We start from the raw sequence: 18,926 nt of genomic DNA on the forward strand, positions 1-18,926 counted from the left end.
AGAAAAGAAAATGGGGGAGGTGGGTTACATTAATGACAGGTCTAGTTTCTAAGAACCATCTTTTCTCTTCTTGCTACGTATAGGGATAGCCTAAAATACTACATAAAGCTTGTGGGTTTTTTCATAAAAATTGTTTTTTATAGACTCACTGTGGATCCTAATTGTCAAGGTCACTTTTCCAAGACACTTTTCAGACTACACTCCACTGCCAGAAATCCTTCCAGAGCACAAGAGAGGAGGTCTACCCCACGCACACCATGGCTATCATCACTGAGAATATTTCCCTCTTTGCGTTGACCACAAGGAAGCTCAGAGATGAATTTTCCTCCCACCATACACAACTGTGCTCTATGGCACATACTTTCATGGACTAATTTTAAATAAGTCTCCTTCCCCAAAATGCCTATTTTCTAAACTTTTCACAAGTCGTCTAAAATCTTTGAAAGGAAGGAAGAACAGGAAGAGGAATCCTGCAAACTGTGTGCAGTTTGAGGAGGACTGGTCCATATCCCCTAGCCTATCTGTCTAAACAAGGAGAATAGGACTGAGCATGGGGAGGGGTCAGGGCTGGGCCCCGGGACCCATTCACAGTCTCCCCAGAGCACCTGGCAACTCAGAGGAACTCCCCAGTCATTCGTGTGCCTGACCGCAGCAGGGGCGGGGGAGCTCTGTCCGCCCATCCATGCCTCAGACTTTGACCCTGGCAAGCACGGCATGGAGGGAGTCCCAGGGCCTACCTTGCTCATCTCCTTGTGGAAGTTCTCCTCCAGGCCTGCAATGCTCTGAAATGTGTTGACGTAGAAACCAACGCGGCTGCCAGTAGGGAGGGAAGGAGGAGGTGGGCAGGTGGCCCAGGAGAGCCCATGGGGTCAACTTCGAAAGGCAGATGCCCACTTGTGACCATAGGTGCCCTCACAGAGACACAAACCCCAGGAGGGCAGTGGCCCACCAAACGGATGCAGGAGGCACAGGGACCCCTCCCAGCCTCACCTGTTCCACAGGGACGGAAGCTCCTCCTGCAGGTCCACGTTCATCTCCTCGAAAACCTTCTGGGCTTTGATGAGCTCCTCCTCGGCCTGGGGGTGGGACAGGTCACTGCCTCTCTGGGCCTTGGTCAGGGCCGGGCCACCCCCCACAATTCCACCCCCAACCTCCTGCTCAGTGAGCAGGATCTGGGCTCTGGGCAGAGAGGCTGGACATGGACACCCACCCAGGGACCTCCCACTTCAGTCCCTGGGGCCACTCTGGAAAGGGGAGGAGAGAGCAACCATTGCAAAGGAGGAACACCCAATCTGGCCCAGAAGGGCCATAAGAGAGGGTACAACAAGAAGGTCTGAGACAGGGGACTGCACATGTGAGAGGAACAGAGGCAGAACCCAGACTCAGCCAAGCAGAGACACTGCCTGCATCCATGTGACCCCTCCCGAGCCAAGAGTCGGCCCTGCCTCGGGGCTCCCTGGGCTACTGTTCCTGCTGCCCACTCCCCACCCAGTGTTCCTTCCCTCTCTCTCGGGTCCGGCTCCTGATCGGCTTGATCTCCCTGGGATAATCTTTCCCAACAACCTTCTCTCTTCTGTGACCTGTTTCAACTGGATCCCAGAGGCAGAAGCTCAAGCAATGGCATAAGAGGGTGGCAGTGGGAGGAGCTAGGCTCCTGGCTGGCCCTGAGCCTGGTCCTGCTCACATCCAGCAGGTGGCGCTAAGGTCCCACCACGCCACCAGAGAGGGGGCTCGCTGACACTGTGGGTGGGGAAGGGGCTCTGACTCTTGCTTCAGGAGGATGGTGCTGAGAGTGACTCAGGGGTGACTCAGATTCAGATTCTGAGTCACAGCACAAGAATGTGGTTTCCCCACCCAGGGGAAAAGGGCTCACCAGCAGCCTCACATTCTCAGGCTGTGCCTGTGGCCACCTTCTGGCAAAAGCAGCCAGCTGGCTGAACACACTTTCCCAAACAAAGCACACGATTTCCCCACTCTGGGGCCCTCCTATGAATGGCGTGGAGCAAAGGAGGGCCCACGGTGCTTTCTGACTAGTCACCTCCAGGTCCTCACTAAAGCACACATGGCTTCTTGGTCTAACTGAAAAACCTAGTTCAAAGGATGGGATAAAGGGGAAATGTCTTATTTAAACACACTTGCTTCTCTTGGAATGATCAGATCGGCCAACAGGCCACGTGCACACGGCCCAGCAACACTGCAAAGAACAGGGCAGGTCCAGTTTAGACTTCCCAGAATCAGAGCCATTATCTTGTGCTCTCTCTGGGTCACATTCCTCATATTCTGGCCCTTTTAGAAGCACCTGGGTACAAAAAGTGGGGGAGAGGATATACTGTTCCTTGAGTCAGGTCCACACTGGGCCCCAAGCGCCCGGCTCACAGTCAGCCAGCCGCCCACGGCTAACATGGCCAGGCACGGGGGGCGGGGGGGGGGGGGGGGAATGGTCGATAAGAAGGGGATCTGAGTGAGAAAGCCAATTTGGCAGAAAGGCAAACAAGCACAAGTGAGTGTCCAGAGAGACGACTATGTGCTGCCCTCCCTGCACATCCCCAGCCACCCTAACCCTCAATCAGAATGCAACGGCAGCCCTGTGGCCTCCTGGGGTTTCTCCCACCCAATAACCAGACCCTCACTCCTCCTCTCCCTCCCAAGGCAGATTTAGGAATGCTCAGGCCTCTTGCTATCCCCCTAGATGTTCCATGTTCTCCTAGGTCATCTCCATAGCCCTGGAGAGCCAAGGTCACCCTGACCCGGACTCTGGGTGGGGCTGTCATCTCTGTCCCTCCAAAGCCAGCCCCAGCCTTGGCCTGAAAGAAATCAGGCAACAGTTCACATAAACTGGGCAACGAGCTCCATGCATCACTGGCACTCAGCACGTGTGGGTTGAAGATGAGGAAATCAGGAGGTGACCCAGGAAAAATGGGGCAGCGGCCCAGAGAGAAACCTGACCTCCTGGGTCAGCCAGTGCTGCCCCCGACTGCTCTGCCCCAGTATGAGGGGATCCAGTCTCCTCAGGCTGCACCTATGCCCAGGTTTCACTGGAAACCCACCTCTCCTGGAACACAGCATACAGTGGTCCCCAGCCACATGGTGGTCCATCCCCAGGACAGGGAGCTTGGTGACACATCTACCACCAAGGCAGTGAGAGGACCAAAGGGTTTTGTATGAAGAACCTCCTCCAGGAAGCCACTGGGGACTACTTGTCCGCCATGATTCCTCCAAACAGCCAACCCTCCAGGTGTCAACACCACAGCCAGACTGGAGAGCCCTCTGGGGTCCCTTCCAGGGTCATTCGGGGCCCCCTGGGCCCACCTACTTGAAGGCCAGGGCAGTGGCCAGGTTAACAACCCAGGGGCTTGAGCCACAGATCTGTCATTAACCGACTTGGGGACCTGGACAGGAGCCCATGTCTCCCTGGGCAGATTTGTCTCCTCAGCAAATTCAGGATATCCTTGGAGTTCTAGGAACCTGAAAGGACAGCACATGCCAGGACAGGAGTCCTAATGTCATCTCCCTCTCACCAAGCCCTCAGGGAAGACAAATGATCGAGTGGTATTCATCCTGTTCTGAGGCGCAAGGATTGAAAAGAAGCCACATAAGAACCACAGACCCAGGCTCCCAGCCCAGGCCGGCTGTGGCCCACCAGCCTCTGACTGCCTCAGACTCTTGGCCTTTCGTCTAACAGGTAACTGAGTGCTCCCTTCCTGGCTGCACTTGGCAGCCACCAGCTCAGGGCTGGGCTTAGAGGCCACCCCTGGCTCTCAGCAGGTGGCTGAGCCCGCCCCGGTTCAGGAAGCCTGGCCTGCTAGGCAGACGGGCACCCAACTAGAGGACAGGACAACAAACCGGAAGGCACCAGCACGTGCAAGGTTAGAAGCCAGTGTCACCTGATTTCGGAGCAGGTTAGTTTGGGCTACGAGATGAGCCTGCAGTTTGCCTTGGCACCACTGGGGAGCAGCTTTCTCAAGCAGCGAGACAGGCTGAGAGTGGGGGGCAGGTCAAGGCAAAGGAGAATAGAGAGACAGAAGGGAGGTAGGGAGAGAGAAACAGACACAGATGTTAAACACGAAGCCCACACCGGACAGACCAGCCAGCCCCCCGCCAGGGCCAGCCCCACCACAAGGAAAGGCCCTGAGGTTGAATTAAAGGGAGCTGCCCAGGTGGCATGGAGAGGGTGAATTCCAACTGCAAAGGCAAACAGGAGAGTCGTTAGCAGGGCAGAGGTTGCAGCAAGCAGGGTCCTTCCCCAGGGGGTCAGGGAGCTGCCCCAGCCCCTCACCATGTAGCAACCAGGCCTGTGTCCAGCCTACCAGCTTGTTCCAGCCAAGGCCAGGTCACATCGGGTCCCATGACAATTCCACCGTGTGCCAGGCAGGGTGGCACCATTCCAAGGAAACCCAAACCCACTCTCCTCTCCTTCTGTAATCAGCACCAGAGTAGGGCAGAGGGGCTCACTGGAGGGCAGCGGGGGTACTGGACATGAGCCCCATGGGCATCCACAGGGCCTTCCCCTTACCAGCCTCGGGCCTAACACCTCCCCACTCAGGTCACCCCTGTCCGCCTGCTTCCCTGGTGCCCCTGGCCTGTTCCCCACCCTTTACCTTGGCGATTTTGGCTTCATCCTTCTTTTTGGCAGTCTGTAGGGACTCGTAGTGGTGCCGGGCACTGTCATAGTCCACTAGCTTCCGCCCCCGCTTGGCGATGCGTGACTACAGGGCAGACAGATGGAGGAGGAAGGGCTGAGCAGGCCCTGGGGCCATGCTTCTCCCCAGAGCCAGCCCCTCAGCCACAGGAGTCCAAGGTATCTGCCCATAAGCGGCCCCCAGCTGCCTTTCTGGGGATCAAGCCCAGCACAATGGCTGTCTCCGTGGGCCGACTCTTCTGCTTCCGAGGACAAAGCACCCAGGGCCCACTCGCCTCAGGTGCACCCTGATGCTGAGAGTTCCTAGCGCGTACACGGGCCCAGCTATATCCACACAGCCTTCGAGGCACGTGGGGTGAGCAAGGGAGCCACAGGCACACCTCACATCTTACACATCGTAGTCATTCCAGTCACCTCCACGCCAGGGCCAGCCCTGAGCCACCCGGGCCTCTCCTCCCCAGCACCTTCCTTGGCCCGAGGGGCCACGCAGGGCACATCCACCAAGAGAGCTCGCACCTTGATGTCTGGGAACTGGCCCAGGTAAGTGTCCATGGTCAGCAGCGCCTGGTCCACCAGCTTCTGGTGGTAGTCCATCCAGAGTAGGTCATTGTTCTGAAACAGTCCAGCGCAACAGAGTGGCCACCAGGGAGCGGGGCCCACTCTTACTCCCCACAGCCTGTAGGTCAGCCCAGCCCCATCACTTCAAAGCTCAGGGAGTTCTCAGAGCCTCAGTTTTCCCATCTATAAAATGGGGTTAACAATTCCTGCCCTGCCATTTCTCGAGGGATAACGGTGAGGTTCAGACATACTCAGGACCAATGGGGTTAGCAAGGGAGACTTTAATAGTCACAATCCATCATCTCATCCCTAGGTGAGTGTTAGGAGAACCACGACCCTCAGAGAGGGAAGGCAACTTGCCCAAGGACACACAGCATGTGTGTGTGCCGCTGGAGAACCAAGAGAGCTTGGCCCAGAGGGGCGGGGGGCAGGATCTGAGGCCAGAAGGGCCCTTTGGGAAGGGCCAAGACCACCTGCCCTGCTCGTACCTCAGCAATCTTGTTTGCCTCATCCCTGCCAGGCCAGTCGGGCTCATACACTTCCTGGAGACACTCATTCAGCTTCTTGGAGGCCTCGTGCATGGCTGCAGGCGGAAAGGAGGTATACAGCCTCCACTGACGGCCCTGGACACCATCACCACCACCCATCCCAGCTCCTTGCCCACAGCTCACCCAGCCAGCTCCCCTCCAGCCTTACCTTTGACCGAGGCCAGGTAGGTCCGGAGATCCTTCTGTAGCCGTGTACCCTCAGTCTGCCAAAAAAGGTGAGGGCCAGGTCAGGGCCTGGTTTGAACTCGGGCCCCAAAACTCCTCCTACCACTCTCAGATAACAAGCCAGGCCACTCTGACAGCAGCCACCACCCAGCTGTCCTCTGTCCAGCATGGTGGACCAGCGTGAGTGACCTTGGAGGACAGCAGCTGCAGCCTCTGTCACAAATACACACCGACTGGTGCTGCATTCCCAACACTGCCCCCACTCGGGAGCTCTGGGGCACCTTCCCAGCCCTGGAAGGAAAGCAGGGTGCTTGTGCCCTGGGGTGCCACAGTGAGGGACAGCTAAATGCCATACACGACATGGCCCACAGGTCCAGCAGGACAGACCTTCCTCAGACACAGCAGGCAAGTGACCAGTGAGTGTGGGCCATGGTGCCACCATTAGGCAGCTCATTGCAGCTCACTGATGCCCAGGCCAGAGTCCTTCGCCAGCATCCAGCCAAGCAAGGAGGGCATGATGAACCCTACAGGGGCAGAGGGCACTGAGGATAGAGGACAGTGGACCTCCAAAGAGAGGCAGCTTTCAAAAGAGGCTGGCATTAGTGGGGTGCAGAAGGGTCATGCACTGAGAGGGAGGATGCAGGACACAGGATGTAGGACAGGCTGAAGAGAGGGCCCGGGCAAGCATGAAGCTCCCTGAGCCAGGAGAGAGCAGCCCTGGAGCCTCTTGGGACACCAGGACAGCAGAGTGGGTGGAGCTATGAGCTGGACATCAACACCACAGAAACGGGCCAGAAAAGCTGAGCTGAAGGTACAAGGCAGGAAGAATGATAGGTGAGAAAGAGGAGACCACCATGAGAAGTGGAAGTTTCCAGAACTCATGCCAGAAAGAGGGAAGCACACACAGGCTTGGGGGCCTGTAGTAAACAAGTGATCGAGCCTGTCTGAGCCTGTCTTCTCACCTGCCCACCGGGGGAAATGACCTGCCTGGAACACCACAGGTGCTCAGGGGACAGCTCTAGGGAGCAGCCAGGCCCCTGATGGCCTCAGGAGACAGGCTTCAAGCAGAGGGGACATGAGAGGACAGCAGCAGTGGCTGAGGCTGCCCTGTGTACCCCTCATCAGCCAGCACACCACAGACACCCTTGCTCTGGACCCCACAGCCCCTTGGGTGACGTAGCCCAGTAGAAGTTGTGGTCCTGGGAGATTAGCATCCCTGCAGGGCTCCAGCTGAGGTGGGCTCCGTCCACAAGCCCATCTCCAGGCAAGCATGAGTAGCCACCTTCCTAGGTTTACCACAGCCCCCTCAGATCCCTGCCATCCCTTCACACAGGCCCTCCCTCCTCCCTGGGACCTGCTCTTCCATCCTGGTGTCCATGAGCTCCCTGAACCATCTTCCCAACACTACTGTCACTGCCTGATGAGCAAGGAACTCACCAGAGTCACACTGACTAGGAGACCGGGGGAGACCCTGCAAGGCCGGGCACTCAGCTTCAGTATGCTCAGTGGGTAACTGGTAATGATGTGGCCCTGGAGAAGCCACAAATCAGCCTACTTATTATGATGGATGCTTTCACGTTACAGTGAGGACAGGAAAGGTTTAGAATGACACATGTTATATGTGGTACCATCGAAAACCACAGTGAGCTTAAACTGAAAATAATTTATTACAGTAAAAGACACATTAACATTAGTAACCCTCAAATTACTGCTTCTCTCTTCAAACACACTTATCCCATGACCTTGCCACTTTCTGAAGCAGTTCTGGAAGTTCTCTTTCATGAGTATCTTGAGTTGCACTGTCATAGTTGCATTGATGTCTTGAATCGATTCAAAACATTTACCATTTACCTTTCATGATCAATTTGACTTTGGGGAAGAGCCAACATGGTGCCAGATCCAGTGATTAAGGTAGTACATGAGGACATACCATAATGGTTTCACAAGCCTGCCTTTCTGTTGGATGGTGCTCAACAGCAGCATTCACTGTATTTCTTTTTAAATCACACTTCATAAAAATACTCAAGAAAGAAGACTTCCAGAACTGCTTCAGAGGATGGCAAGAATGATGGGATACACGTGTTCAGGGAAAACAGAAGTATTCTGAGGGAGGTTAATGGCAACGTGTCTTTCACAGTAATAATTGTTTTTCAACTTAAACATTCACCATGTACAGTATTTCAATCATTACCTCATATAATAAAACAAAGAGGGAGTGTGGAAAGGAACAAAAGCCTTCTCTAAAATTCCTTCAGTTCCCCAGAGAATGCAGGTGTCCCTTGGAACGCTTGAGGACTGGTCCTTGCCGAGTCCAAAATGCCTAAGTGCAGAAGTTCCTTACATAAACGAGCACAGCACCTGCACAGAGCCTACATCTATTCTCTCATACACTTCAAATCACCTAAGTTACTCATAATCCCTAACATGGTGTAAATGACACATTCATAGTTGTTTTACTGTACTGTTTTTTATCTGTATGAGTTTTTATAGTTGTGTTATTATTTTTACTGTCTTTTTCCAGATATTTTTACTATGTGCTTGGCTGAATCTGAGGATCTGGAACATGCATAGATCAGGAGGCCAATCACACAGCGCATTGCCCTGGTCAAATGGAAGCCTATGAACAAATGGGCAAGTGTATAAGCCCGCATCTGAGGCTCCCTGGTTAACGATTAAAAGAAGACACAAAAGGCCAGTTGACAAGCACTCAGACTCCGCTGGAATTCTGCAGGGATAGGACTGGAAGGGTCCATCTACTTCTGACATCATTTCTTAATCCGACAATTACATGCTTTGTCAGTTGAGGATGAGGATTAAAGCACATCCATGAAGCAGTTCTCCTGTATCATCTGATGTCACAGGACCTACCAGACCCACCTTCTCTCCTTTCCGAGCCTCCCTCCACCCAGCCACCCTCTATTCCCCTCTCCAACAGCCCCCAGTGCTGGCCTCTACGGGGGACCCGAGAAAGCAGTACCCCATGGGGTGGGCTGCCAGGCCTTGTGTCTCCCAAACAACTCCAGCTGTGAGTGGGCACACCAAGTACAGATGTGCAAGGGGCTGCCTCCCCTGTACTCACTGCAGCTGGGTCCCCACCAGCAGCAGCAGCCCTCCTCACACAGCAGTCCAACCCAGAGCCGACTGGCTGCCCTGACCCCGAGGTGGGGTTTACCCAAGACTTGAACCAGATTTCAAAACTGCCCACTCCCTACTACCTCTAGCCCCTGAACAACCAACCCTGGAGGCAGACAGAGCCCCACCGCAGGTAACACTCCTAGCCCACAGCCAGGCCCTGGCTTCTCTGTCCAGCCCCTTTGCCTAAGAATCAGTAAGAGACTGCCTACCCAGGGCCAGGGCCCCAGAAGGGTGACTCTGACAGACAAGTGGGGAGAACAATGTTATGGTTTCAGCTCTGAGACCTGGCCACAGGGACTCTCAGCACTTGCGTCTGTGTTTGCTTCACCCTCCATCAGACAACCCAGCCTGCTCTGGGGAGACAGACACCATCACCCCTACCACACCCCTAACCCCTACCCCTACTCCGGGACTGTAGCTTTCTCACCAGCCCTGCCCACCGTCCTCAGCATTATGGCTCAGCTCCAGAAAAGGAACTTAAGAGTAAATTAAAGGACCCAAGATCTGAATTTAAGCTCCTAATCCCCCAAACCAGCTGTGTGGCCTTAAGAAGTTGTTTAAACTCTCTGAGCCTCCAGTGCCTCATCTGCAAAATAAAAAGAATATCAGTATCCATTACAAGGACATGTCTGTAAAATATATACAAGTACCTGACCTATAGTAAGTACCCAAGTAACAGCAGTCCCTACAAGGACTTCAGAGCTGCCTATAACCTGAGGAAGCCAGCGACTATGAGACACACCCAGGGCTTCCAAGAGACAGAATCAGAAGCTGAGGCCACAAATTTCCTGTTCAAGCCTACATTCTATAGGTGAGGAAACCAAGGCAGCAAATTCCCCATTATGGGCCTACCTGGGCCTTGAAAAACCTCCCATCACTGGCCTGGGGGACAAGCAGCCATGACGGCTCCCACCCTAGGCCAGGGGAGGGGAGGGAGCCTCGTGGGCTAAACTTCTCTGGCAGGCCAGGGTAGCTTTCCCCTCCAGCCTTTCCCAGTATGCTCTTAGCCTTCTCTCAGAATGCTCTTGACTGTCTCCCAGAATAATGCCAACCCTTTCCCAGAATGCTCCCTGACCCTCCCCCTGGCTCTTTCCTAGCATGCAACCTGACTCTTTCCCAGCATGTCCCCTAATCCTCTCTCATCATGCTCCCAGCCTTCTCCCAACTGCTCTCCTGTCCACTCCCAGCTGCTCCCAGCCCTGGCCAATGAATGTCTGAGCTCTACAAAGAACACCTCCTCCCCTAGGTTACACTCCAACTACAGAGGTTTTTGGTAGGCATCTTCAGTGCTTTCTGAGCCCTCAGACACAGGCAGGGAGTATTGAGAGGCCTGGGTCCCCGTCCTGGGCCCACTGTTGGGGTCCATCCTGCCGCATTTCTAGCACAGCTTAGACCTTGACCTTCCCATGCCCAGTCCCACGCCTTGTGGGCTCCTTCTCTGGCCACCAACCCCACCTGTCATTCACTTATAGCTGACTGGCACTGCCATGGAGCCATGGCCTAGCATCCCTTCTTTCCTGCTCCCCTGGCCCTCCCCAGGGAGAGACTACAGGGTCATCTCAGTCCCCCTCCACTGTCTTCAGTTACAACCACAGAAATGGCTTGCTCTGGCCTCTGGAGGAAAGTTTCAGGGGCAGCCCAGTAAGGGTAATTAAGGTTTTCCCATTAGTAGGTAAGTCCTTCCTTGCACGTAACCACTGCCCCCAGGCTGCCAATGTAATTCGGTCCCTTCCTGTCACTGACCCCTAGCCTAGAATAGGCTTTGGTAAGGATGCTTTAGGGGTCCCTTCCTAGCTTTGGAACTAGACCAGTACAGATCTAAATCCACTTCCAAAGCTAATAAACTTGGGTGAATCACTTCTCTTCTCTGAGCCCCAACTGCTTCATCTACAAAAGGGGAACAATGGTTCTGTATTATTTAGAGGTATTCACAGCCATCTACAAAGGCTCAGCCTAGAGCCTGCTACACAGCCAGGTAGGTACCAGTCAGGCTCTGAGATGTCCAAAGCAAATCCAGCCTGCTGTGCCCCACACTAAACCCTGCAGATGCCACTCTCCTGACAAGAAACCCACAGCGCCCACTTGCCTTCGCATGCAAGCTCTTCCAGAGTCTGACCACATCCACTCCCATCCCCCAACAGTCTTTCTGGGTCTTACCAAGAACCTAAGGTGTGCCCTGGCCCTCTTCCTTTCCAGCGTTCCTGGTCAGGGCCAGTACTCTCTCCTCCAGAGTCTCCTGTGACCTCACCAGCTCACCCTGATCCCTGTCCTCCGAGCTCTCCTACTCCACAACTCCGCTCTTGTCATTTTCTTCCTTTCCCATGAGTACCCCAAGGCCAAGGGCCACCACACTCACCAGCTGCTTGTTGAAATTCTGGACACACTGTTCAAATTGCTCATCCTTTGTCTCATCCGCCTTCCCCAGTTTCTGGAGGACCTGCCAAGGCAGAGAGAAAATGGAAGTATTACCCCGAGAAGCACAGTGGCCAAAGGAAGGGTGCTTGATCACCAAGGCCTGGGTCTGGGCCCTGGGACCACCAGATCTCCCGCTGCTGCGGCCCCCAAAGCCACAGTGTTGAGAGATAGGGCCCAGGGGGAGGTGACCAGGTCATGAGGGAGAGCCCTCATGGACTTTAGTTATCTTGAGAGTGGTTTTCATCCCTCAGTATTCAAAAGAGACAAGTTCCAGAACCCCAACCCGATTCTAAAACCCACAGCTTCTCAAACCCCTTCTATAAAATGGTGCGGTATAGAACCAAGGGACCTCCTCCCAGAGTCTTTAAATCTCTACAGTCCTCCGAGTACAGTGGAAATACCATGTTAACAGTTGTACTATATTGTTTGAAGAATAACAACAAGAAAAAGGTCACACATTTAGTGCTGACACAAGCGCTACAGGCTTAACTAAGTAGCTCAAGATCGAGGCACAAGACGAGAGAAGAACAGCACTCAAGGCAGCACTGGAGAGAAAGTGAGCTCTGTAGTGTGGAAGCTACTGCCAGGTGTGCCTGCACCTTCCTGCACTGGGTAGATTCGGTGTAATACTCATGCACAGCAAAGTCAAGGTTTGCTTTTGAAACCTTTCGGAATTAGTTTTCCCCAAATGCTTCCAATCCATGGCTGGCTGGATCCATGGATATAGAACCTGCACACAGAGGTCTGGCTCTCTCTGGTTCTGTCCGTTGCACTCTCCCCATGTGCTGCCTTCTGCCACCTATGGCTCAGCACGAAGGCCATACCAGGTGTGGCCCTTAACCTGGGACTTCCCAGCATCCAGAACTATGGGAAATAAGTTTCTTTTCTTTATAAACTTCCCCAACCGGAGTGTTATTTTTTTACTTTATATTTTTATTGTAATTATTAATGCATATTAGTTGTACAAATTAGTGGATCTGACTCTGACATTTTCATACATGCATATAGTGTGCTTTGATTGTATCTGCCCTTCCCCTACCCTAAGTCCCTCTTCTATTTTCAGGGTCATCTTGTTTTTTCTACTTTTCACATATAAGAGAAAATATGAACTTGTCTTTCTGTGTCTAGCTTATCTTGCTTAGCATGATGATCTGTTCTATCCATTTTCCTGCAAATTACATGCTTTCCTTCTTTGTGGCTGAATAATACTCCATTGGACATACATACCATCTTTTCTTTATCCACTCATCTGTGGATGGGCCCTTAGACTGATTCTATTACCTGGCTATTGTGAATAATGCCTAAGAAACACCAGTATGCTGAAACAACTGTATGCTGAATCCGACTCCTTCAGGCACATACCAAGGAGTGGCACAGCAAGATGTCATGGTTGTATTTTTAGTTTTTTGAGGAACCTCCATACTGATTTTGTACTGGTTGCACATTCATAACAACAGCGTAGAGGAGTTCCTTTTTCTCCACATCCTCATCAGCATTTGCTATTTCTTGATAATAGCCATTCCAACTGGGGCCAGATGCAATCAACAAAGTTTCAGTTTGCATTTCCCTATTGGTTAAAGATTTGGAGCTTTTCCCACGAATTTATTAGTCATTTGTACTCCTGCTATAGCAACACAAAACAGAGAAGACAGGCAGGACAAGGCCTCAGGCTGAGGCCTCCCCACCCTCAACCCGACGCTCAGCCACTGCCCATGAGCAGGGCCCCAGGACTGGCCATAGCCATGAAACCAGGTGGAGCTTCGGACAGCACAAGCAACCAGGCACCCTTCCCTATGGATCCCACACTGCATACCACCCTGGCAGCTGAAAAGCAAGCTGAGCAACACAGGGGCCGGGCAGGGTGGCCCTGTCCCCACAGGACTGCACTAGGAGGAGCCCAGTTATCCCAGATTCAAAGCGGGAGGGGGGTGACAGGTGGCAATTCTGGCCAGGGTAACTTGGAGCTGGCTCCAATGTGACTGATGTGTCAGATGTGCGCTGCTCCAGTCCCTAGCTTCCTCCTCCACCGCTTGACCCTTACCATCATGCACACTCACACATACATGCACTTATTCACACACACACACACACACACACACACACACACACACACACACACACACGATACCCCTGACTGGAAACCTCAGAGGGGAACCCAAGGCCAGGAGAGGGGGAAGACACAGAAAGAGTGAGCACTAGACCAAGGGGCTCAGAGGAAGGGCCTGGCTAGCAGGTCCTCCCAACCTTCCTCCCTGGAACCCTACAGGGAGGGGCAGCCCTGCAGGCCCCAAGGGCAGCAGATCAGTACCAGCAGCTCCTCAGACATGCCTTCCCTTTTGTGTGTGTGTGGTACCGGGGATCAAACTCAGGACCTTGCACTTGCCAAGCAGACATGGCTCCACTGAGCTAAATCCCTGGCCCCTATGCTTTCCCTTTGAAGACCTCCAGCAGGGCCACACTCCTGGGGATGCCAACCCTGCCCACCAAGTGCCCAGCCCAGAGCCAGGCCCAGATGCTACCCACTGACTGCTTCCCTTTCCTGCCCCCCTTTCCTGCCCCTTCCTGGGCAGGAGCCCTTACTGGGCCCAGGAGCCATGACAAAGCCAGTTGCCCAGCCATCTGTCACCAGTGCCTGCCCTGTGCTCAACCCCTTCCTAGAGATGACAGACCGGGTTCACACAGCTTGTCTCCAAGGAGTGCTTGGTGTAGCTGTTAGAGGGGGTCACACCCAGGACAGGGACAAGGACAAATTCCCACTGCCTTGCTGGATGCCAACTTCCCACTGCCACTGTCCATGGCAGGACCTTGCCACGCCCTAGCAGCTGGGGAGGGGGCCACCACCTAAACGCTGCTCAGCCACGCCAGGCCTGTCCCCACTCTGGAGCATGGGGACAAGATTGGTCTCTGCAACCCCACCAGCACCTTCACCAGGAGACACATGTATACATGCACATACAGCCCTCTGCTTGCAGGGAGGGTCTGCTGGTCCACCCACTGGACAAACAGTGAGAGGGTACCCCTGTGCCGAGCTTGCAGATGCTCCACTGGGGGAGTGGGAGGACTGGTGTCCAGGAGAGGCCTAGTCCAGCAGAGGCCATGGGACAGCTGAGCTGGGTTATGAAGGATAAGCAGGAGTTGGGTGAAGAGGACAGCATGGAGGAAGGCCTGGGCTTGCACATGGACCCGAGGAGGAAGCCCCAGCCCGGTGGCATCACTCACACTCATCACACACTTACCACACATCTCTCACTTTGTACTAAACAAACGGCAGCCTTTGATCAGGTGACAGAAGAGAGTCCTAGGCCAACCATTCCTTGCCAAGAGCACAGGAGGCCCAGGCAGCAAGGGAGGGGCGTCTCTGGACAGCATCTGCTATGGAAGTGGAGGAGGCCTTATCAGGGCCACTCAGTGTCACCTCTATCAGCACTTCCTCTCCCAGTCCTCAGCCTGAGGCCACAAGAGAGTAGAGCTGAAGTGCAGACAGGGCTGCCCACAAGGCTCCAGAACAACTCTGTGGCTTTGGCAGGAACCAGCTCACATTCCCCTGGGAGGCTCACAGGCTTGCAGACCCTTCATGGTGCCTCCCGATGCTGGGCCCACAGGTTCGGTGAGAGCCTTGGGAGCAACAGGGAAGGGAGGAGGCCTTCGTCCTGTCCTTGTGGCGTCTGCCACACCCAGGTCATGGACAGAGGCTGGGGCCATCCTGCTTCCACTGGTATGGCCAGGCCAAGCCCTCCATCAGTCTGGGAGCAGCATGCCCCACACACTAGGCAGGGTCCATGCTGAGCCACCAAACCCAGAGGAAAGGGATGGCCCTGCCCCCGTCAGGGACTTCATCATTTGCTAAGTCCCCCACCCCTACAATCACTTCAGGACACCCAGTGCGTCCTCCTCACAAAGTACCTGTCCTTACCTCCACATGACAGTGGCAGGTGGGTCCACGTGAACCTGGACACATAGTGTGAGGTTGTCCAGTCAAGAACGGCCATGAGCAGGTCTACAAGGCCTCACTGGGCTAAGCTCTGCACAGCCAGCCCCTCCTGGGGGCGCCCAGCCTTTCTCAGCCCCTGTGCTGAACGGCATAGCCCTGGACAGGGACAAGGACTTTCCAGCACCCTGAGCCAATGAGAAGAGCCAAACCCAGAGGCCCAGGAGAGAAGCCTGAGAGGCACAGGGTTAGGGCCACATTCTCAGTCAGCCTGGTGCCAGGTTCTGGCCCAGGAAGGAACACTAAAATGTCCTTTGCCCGTCAGGGTACGCCTTGGGTCATCTGCTGCAGGAGGCTGAGATGGGGCCCACCTGTCCCTCACTTAAGTGTTCCCAACACACACACACACAAACACACACACACACACCTGCTGCTAAGACTCCCAGAAAGGCATGAGGCCTTCACCTTTCTCATCATCTCCTCCTGGCACCTGTCCGCTGCAGTCTCAGGAAGAATCTGTCAGAGTGAGCCAGTCCCAGACATAAGGCGTCTCCCCGAACGTCTTCCTCCCAGCAGAGCTTGCGGTTGAGAACCACAGCGACAGGATGCACACCCTTTCGCCTTCACAGCTTCCCCAGGCAGGCCAGCCCCAGCGAGACACCCACCAGAGTCTCTCTGGCCCCCATTCACAGCAAGACTCCCAGCAGGGAACGTGAGGAGGGGATCCCAGAATCAAGCCAAAGGCAAGTCTACCTACAGGTCCAGGCCCCTACCCCACCCCCAGGGCCTGGGGTTTTCTCCTGTGAATCCTCCCCCACCTCCTTCACCACCTGGCCCCACCCTGCCCTGTCTCACAGGAGCCACAGCTGACAGCACAGGGTCCTTCCACCCCATGCTCAGGGGACTGCCCAAAAGACAGAGAGTACAGGGGGCCAGCTGCAGGTCTTGCATCCCTAGGCTCTGAGTCTGCAGGGACCCAGCTGGAGACCCAGGGACTTCAGAGGGCCAGTGTGCACTCAGACCAGAGCCTGTATGGGCGGGCAGAAGTGGGCACCCAAGCCAACAGGGGACGAGCATTCCTGCCTCTCTCCTGCTCCAGCAGCCTCTCACTGTCAGGGCCAGCAAGGCTGGGGCCCCAGTAGTGGAGGTGAGCGAGGGGACTCTTGGATCTCCATGGGAGAGGTGGTCTGGCCTAAGAAAAGCCCCACAGGGTCCTCACTGTCACGGGACCCCCTCAGCCTCCAAACCCCTGTAAGTCCACTTCTCACACACGAGCTGCTCCAGGCCCCAGGCACTCAAAAGCCCTCTCCTGGCTGCTGCTGGCTCCTCTCTGCCCTGAGGGAAAAGTCGCCCTCTGACCCCTGTGATTCACTGTTCAGAGAGAGGCCTGTGCCTGCAGGAATCCAGGCTCCAGCGTACCCAGGAGGAGGACAAAGGAGTTGGAAGAGTTTCAAAGCCATCACCAGCCCCTCCCAACTTCTTATTTGGATAATATAAACATCAAAAAAAGTCAAAAAGAATAGTACAATAAATAAACCTCCACCCACCTTTCTCCTGGAATCACTAATCAACTGTCACCACTTGGCACATCTGCTTTCATGTCTCTGTGTACAAAGAGTTGGGTCCATTCATTGTACGTCTGCCCAACCACCAGAGCGTAAGCTGCAGGCATGACCTTCGCCTCAAACACTCAGTCCTTAAATCCTTTAGCATAGTTCCTGAGAACAAGAATATTCTCCTAAATACCACTGACATCACATCACAAATATAACCAATGCATTTAATATTTATTTTGTATTTTCTAATACAGTCTGTATTCAAATAGCCCTCGTTACCCGCAAAATGTCCCTCATTTTGGATAGTTTGTTTTTCTACGTGGAACCTAAGTATGGTTCACACGCTGCTTTTGATTGTCATTTCTCTTGGATCCTTTAATCCAGAATATTCTCTCTCTCTCACACACATACCTGTTATTTATTTTCTAAACGTATTACACTGACATTTTTAAAATAGTACAAACCAGTCACCTGGAGAACGCCCCTCGCTCAGGATCCATCTGATTATTTCCCCCAGCTAAGCTGCAGTTAAGCACCATTTTGGCAAGGCCATTTCGGGGCTGACGCTGAGTTCTTCCCATTGCGTCACCACGGGGGCCCAGCCTGGCACGCTATGCTTGCCCACTTGGTCTGAGCCAAGTTTGCCAGACCTCCTGGAGACAAAGGTAACTTTTCTCTTGGTAACTGGCTACCTGCAGGGTGGCCAGTGCCACTGTGGGAGTGTCCAAGACCACCTTTGTGCCCAATGCCTTTAGCACCCATCTCTGCTACTCAGAGTGGGGCCCAGACCAGCTGGGTCACAGTCTGCTGAGAGCCTGGTAAGATAAGGAACTGCAGTCTCCACCCCAGACCCGCCAGAGCAGCTTCCGCCTTGACAAGCCTGGTGTGCGTGTGTACACATCGAAGTCTGAGGAACACCGTCACCTCTGCCGGCCGCACTGTGGCCTGGCCTCCCTAGCCCCAGCATTTTATAAAGAAGAGCTTCCTTGGTCCTGTCTTTCCAGAGAGGGTAGTAAGGACACCAGTCTGAGCTCAAGCCTTCATTTTCTATTCAGTGTGTTATAAATCTATTCCATCATTGCTTTTTTGCTGCTCAAATGTCCCAAATGTGGCCAGGAGGAGCCTCTCTCAATCTTCCTGCACTTCCTTCCTTTCCAGTCCTACAAGACATGACAGGCTCAGTCCATGCCTCCCCTGCCTCAGCCCCAGAATCTGCCATTTCTCTGAGAAGCCCTGACTTCCTTTAGTGGGAGGTGAGCTCCTCGCTACGGGTGTCTGTGCTCCTGGGCACTGTGTCTTCTTACCCATCATGCCTTCAGCTGCCCTCACTTTGGCAATAAAAAAGAAGGGCAAAGACATTGAAGGATTTGGCCTCCTTGCTAAACACAGCTGAGATACCCAGATCTGTCAATGGGAAGGGAGCAGACTATGGGGCCCAGCAGCCACCCCCATGCCCTTCACCATGCCTGCACCAAGGCTACCACTGCACATGGTGGGCTCTGGGGGAGGACAGACCCCTCCAACAGGAAGCTTCAGCTCAGGGATGCCTGCAGGCCTGCCCAGACACCTCCTGGGCTATGCTACAGTCTGCACCTCTTCCAGCCAGAGCCTCCCTCCTTCCCTCTGCTTGCAGTAACAAGTGGGCAAGTGGCAGCCCCACTGTGAGAAGGAGGTGACAGGGCTGGGACCAGGCCTTCTTCAGACGCCACTCCAGGGGCGGCTTCCATGCCACATCCAGCCCAGGCCAGCTCTGCCTCTCTCCCAGGGCAAGTGAACACACACAGAGAGGGTCAGCGGTTCTGCCTTTCAGCCAGGGCCTGGCGGCTCTCCTGGGGGCAGTCTAAGCCTGGAAGGCAGAACCAGGACTTCCACCTTCCAGAGGCCCAGGGACTTTTTAAGAAAGCCCTGGGCAATAGCTAGGAACAGCATTCCATCCCCAGGAGGCAAGGACACTCTTCAGCCCTCTGCGCCCCCAGGCAGTG

At 54.3% G+C, this 18,926-nt stretch overlaps 1 protein-coding gene across 29 annotated transcripts in view; it reads right to left on the bottom strand.

Annotated features, from left to right (window-relative positions):
* The window catches only part of Bin1 (bridging integrator 1), a 49,154-nt gene that overhangs the window by 12,828 nt on the left and 17,400 nt on the right, over positions 1 to 18,926 (bottom strand). For 16 of the 29 annotated variants that reach the window (XM_004835940.4, XM_087198346.1, XM_021266256.2 and 13 more), the window contains exons 2-9: positions 11,402 to 11,482; positions 5,894 to 5,948; positions 5,686 to 5,780; positions 5,156 to 5,251; positions 4,599 to 4,706; positions 3,885 to 3,977; positions 991 to 1,076; positions 738 to 813 (exon numbers count right to left, since the gene is read on the bottom strand). In XM_004835940.4, the coding sequence (XP_004835997.1) occupies positions 738 to 813; positions 991 to 1,076; positions 3,885 to 3,977; positions 4,599 to 4,706; positions 5,156 to 5,251; positions 5,686 to 5,780; positions 5,894 to 5,948; positions 11,402 to 11,482 (690 nt within the window). Of the gene's footprint in view, positions 1 to 737; positions 814 to 990; positions 1,077 to 3,884; positions 3,978 to 4,598; positions 4,707 to 5,155; positions 5,252 to 5,685; positions 5,781 to 5,893; positions 5,949 to 11,401; positions 11,483 to 15,853; positions 15,881 to 16,935; positions 17,107 to 18,926 lie in introns of those variants that run through there. The other 13 variants (XM_021266206.2, XM_021266271.2, XM_087198414.1 and 10 more) reach the window with 3 other exon arrangements.

Source organism: Heterocephalus glaber, unplaced genomic scaffold (genome assembly GCF_053883595.1).
Source record: "Heterocephalus glaber isolate CG9 unplaced genomic scaffold, H.glaber_assembly_v1.0 deba00000347, whole genome shotgun sequence".
NCBI lineage: Eukaryota > Metazoa > Chordata > Mammalia > Rodentia > Bathyergidae > Heterocephalus > Heterocephalus glaber.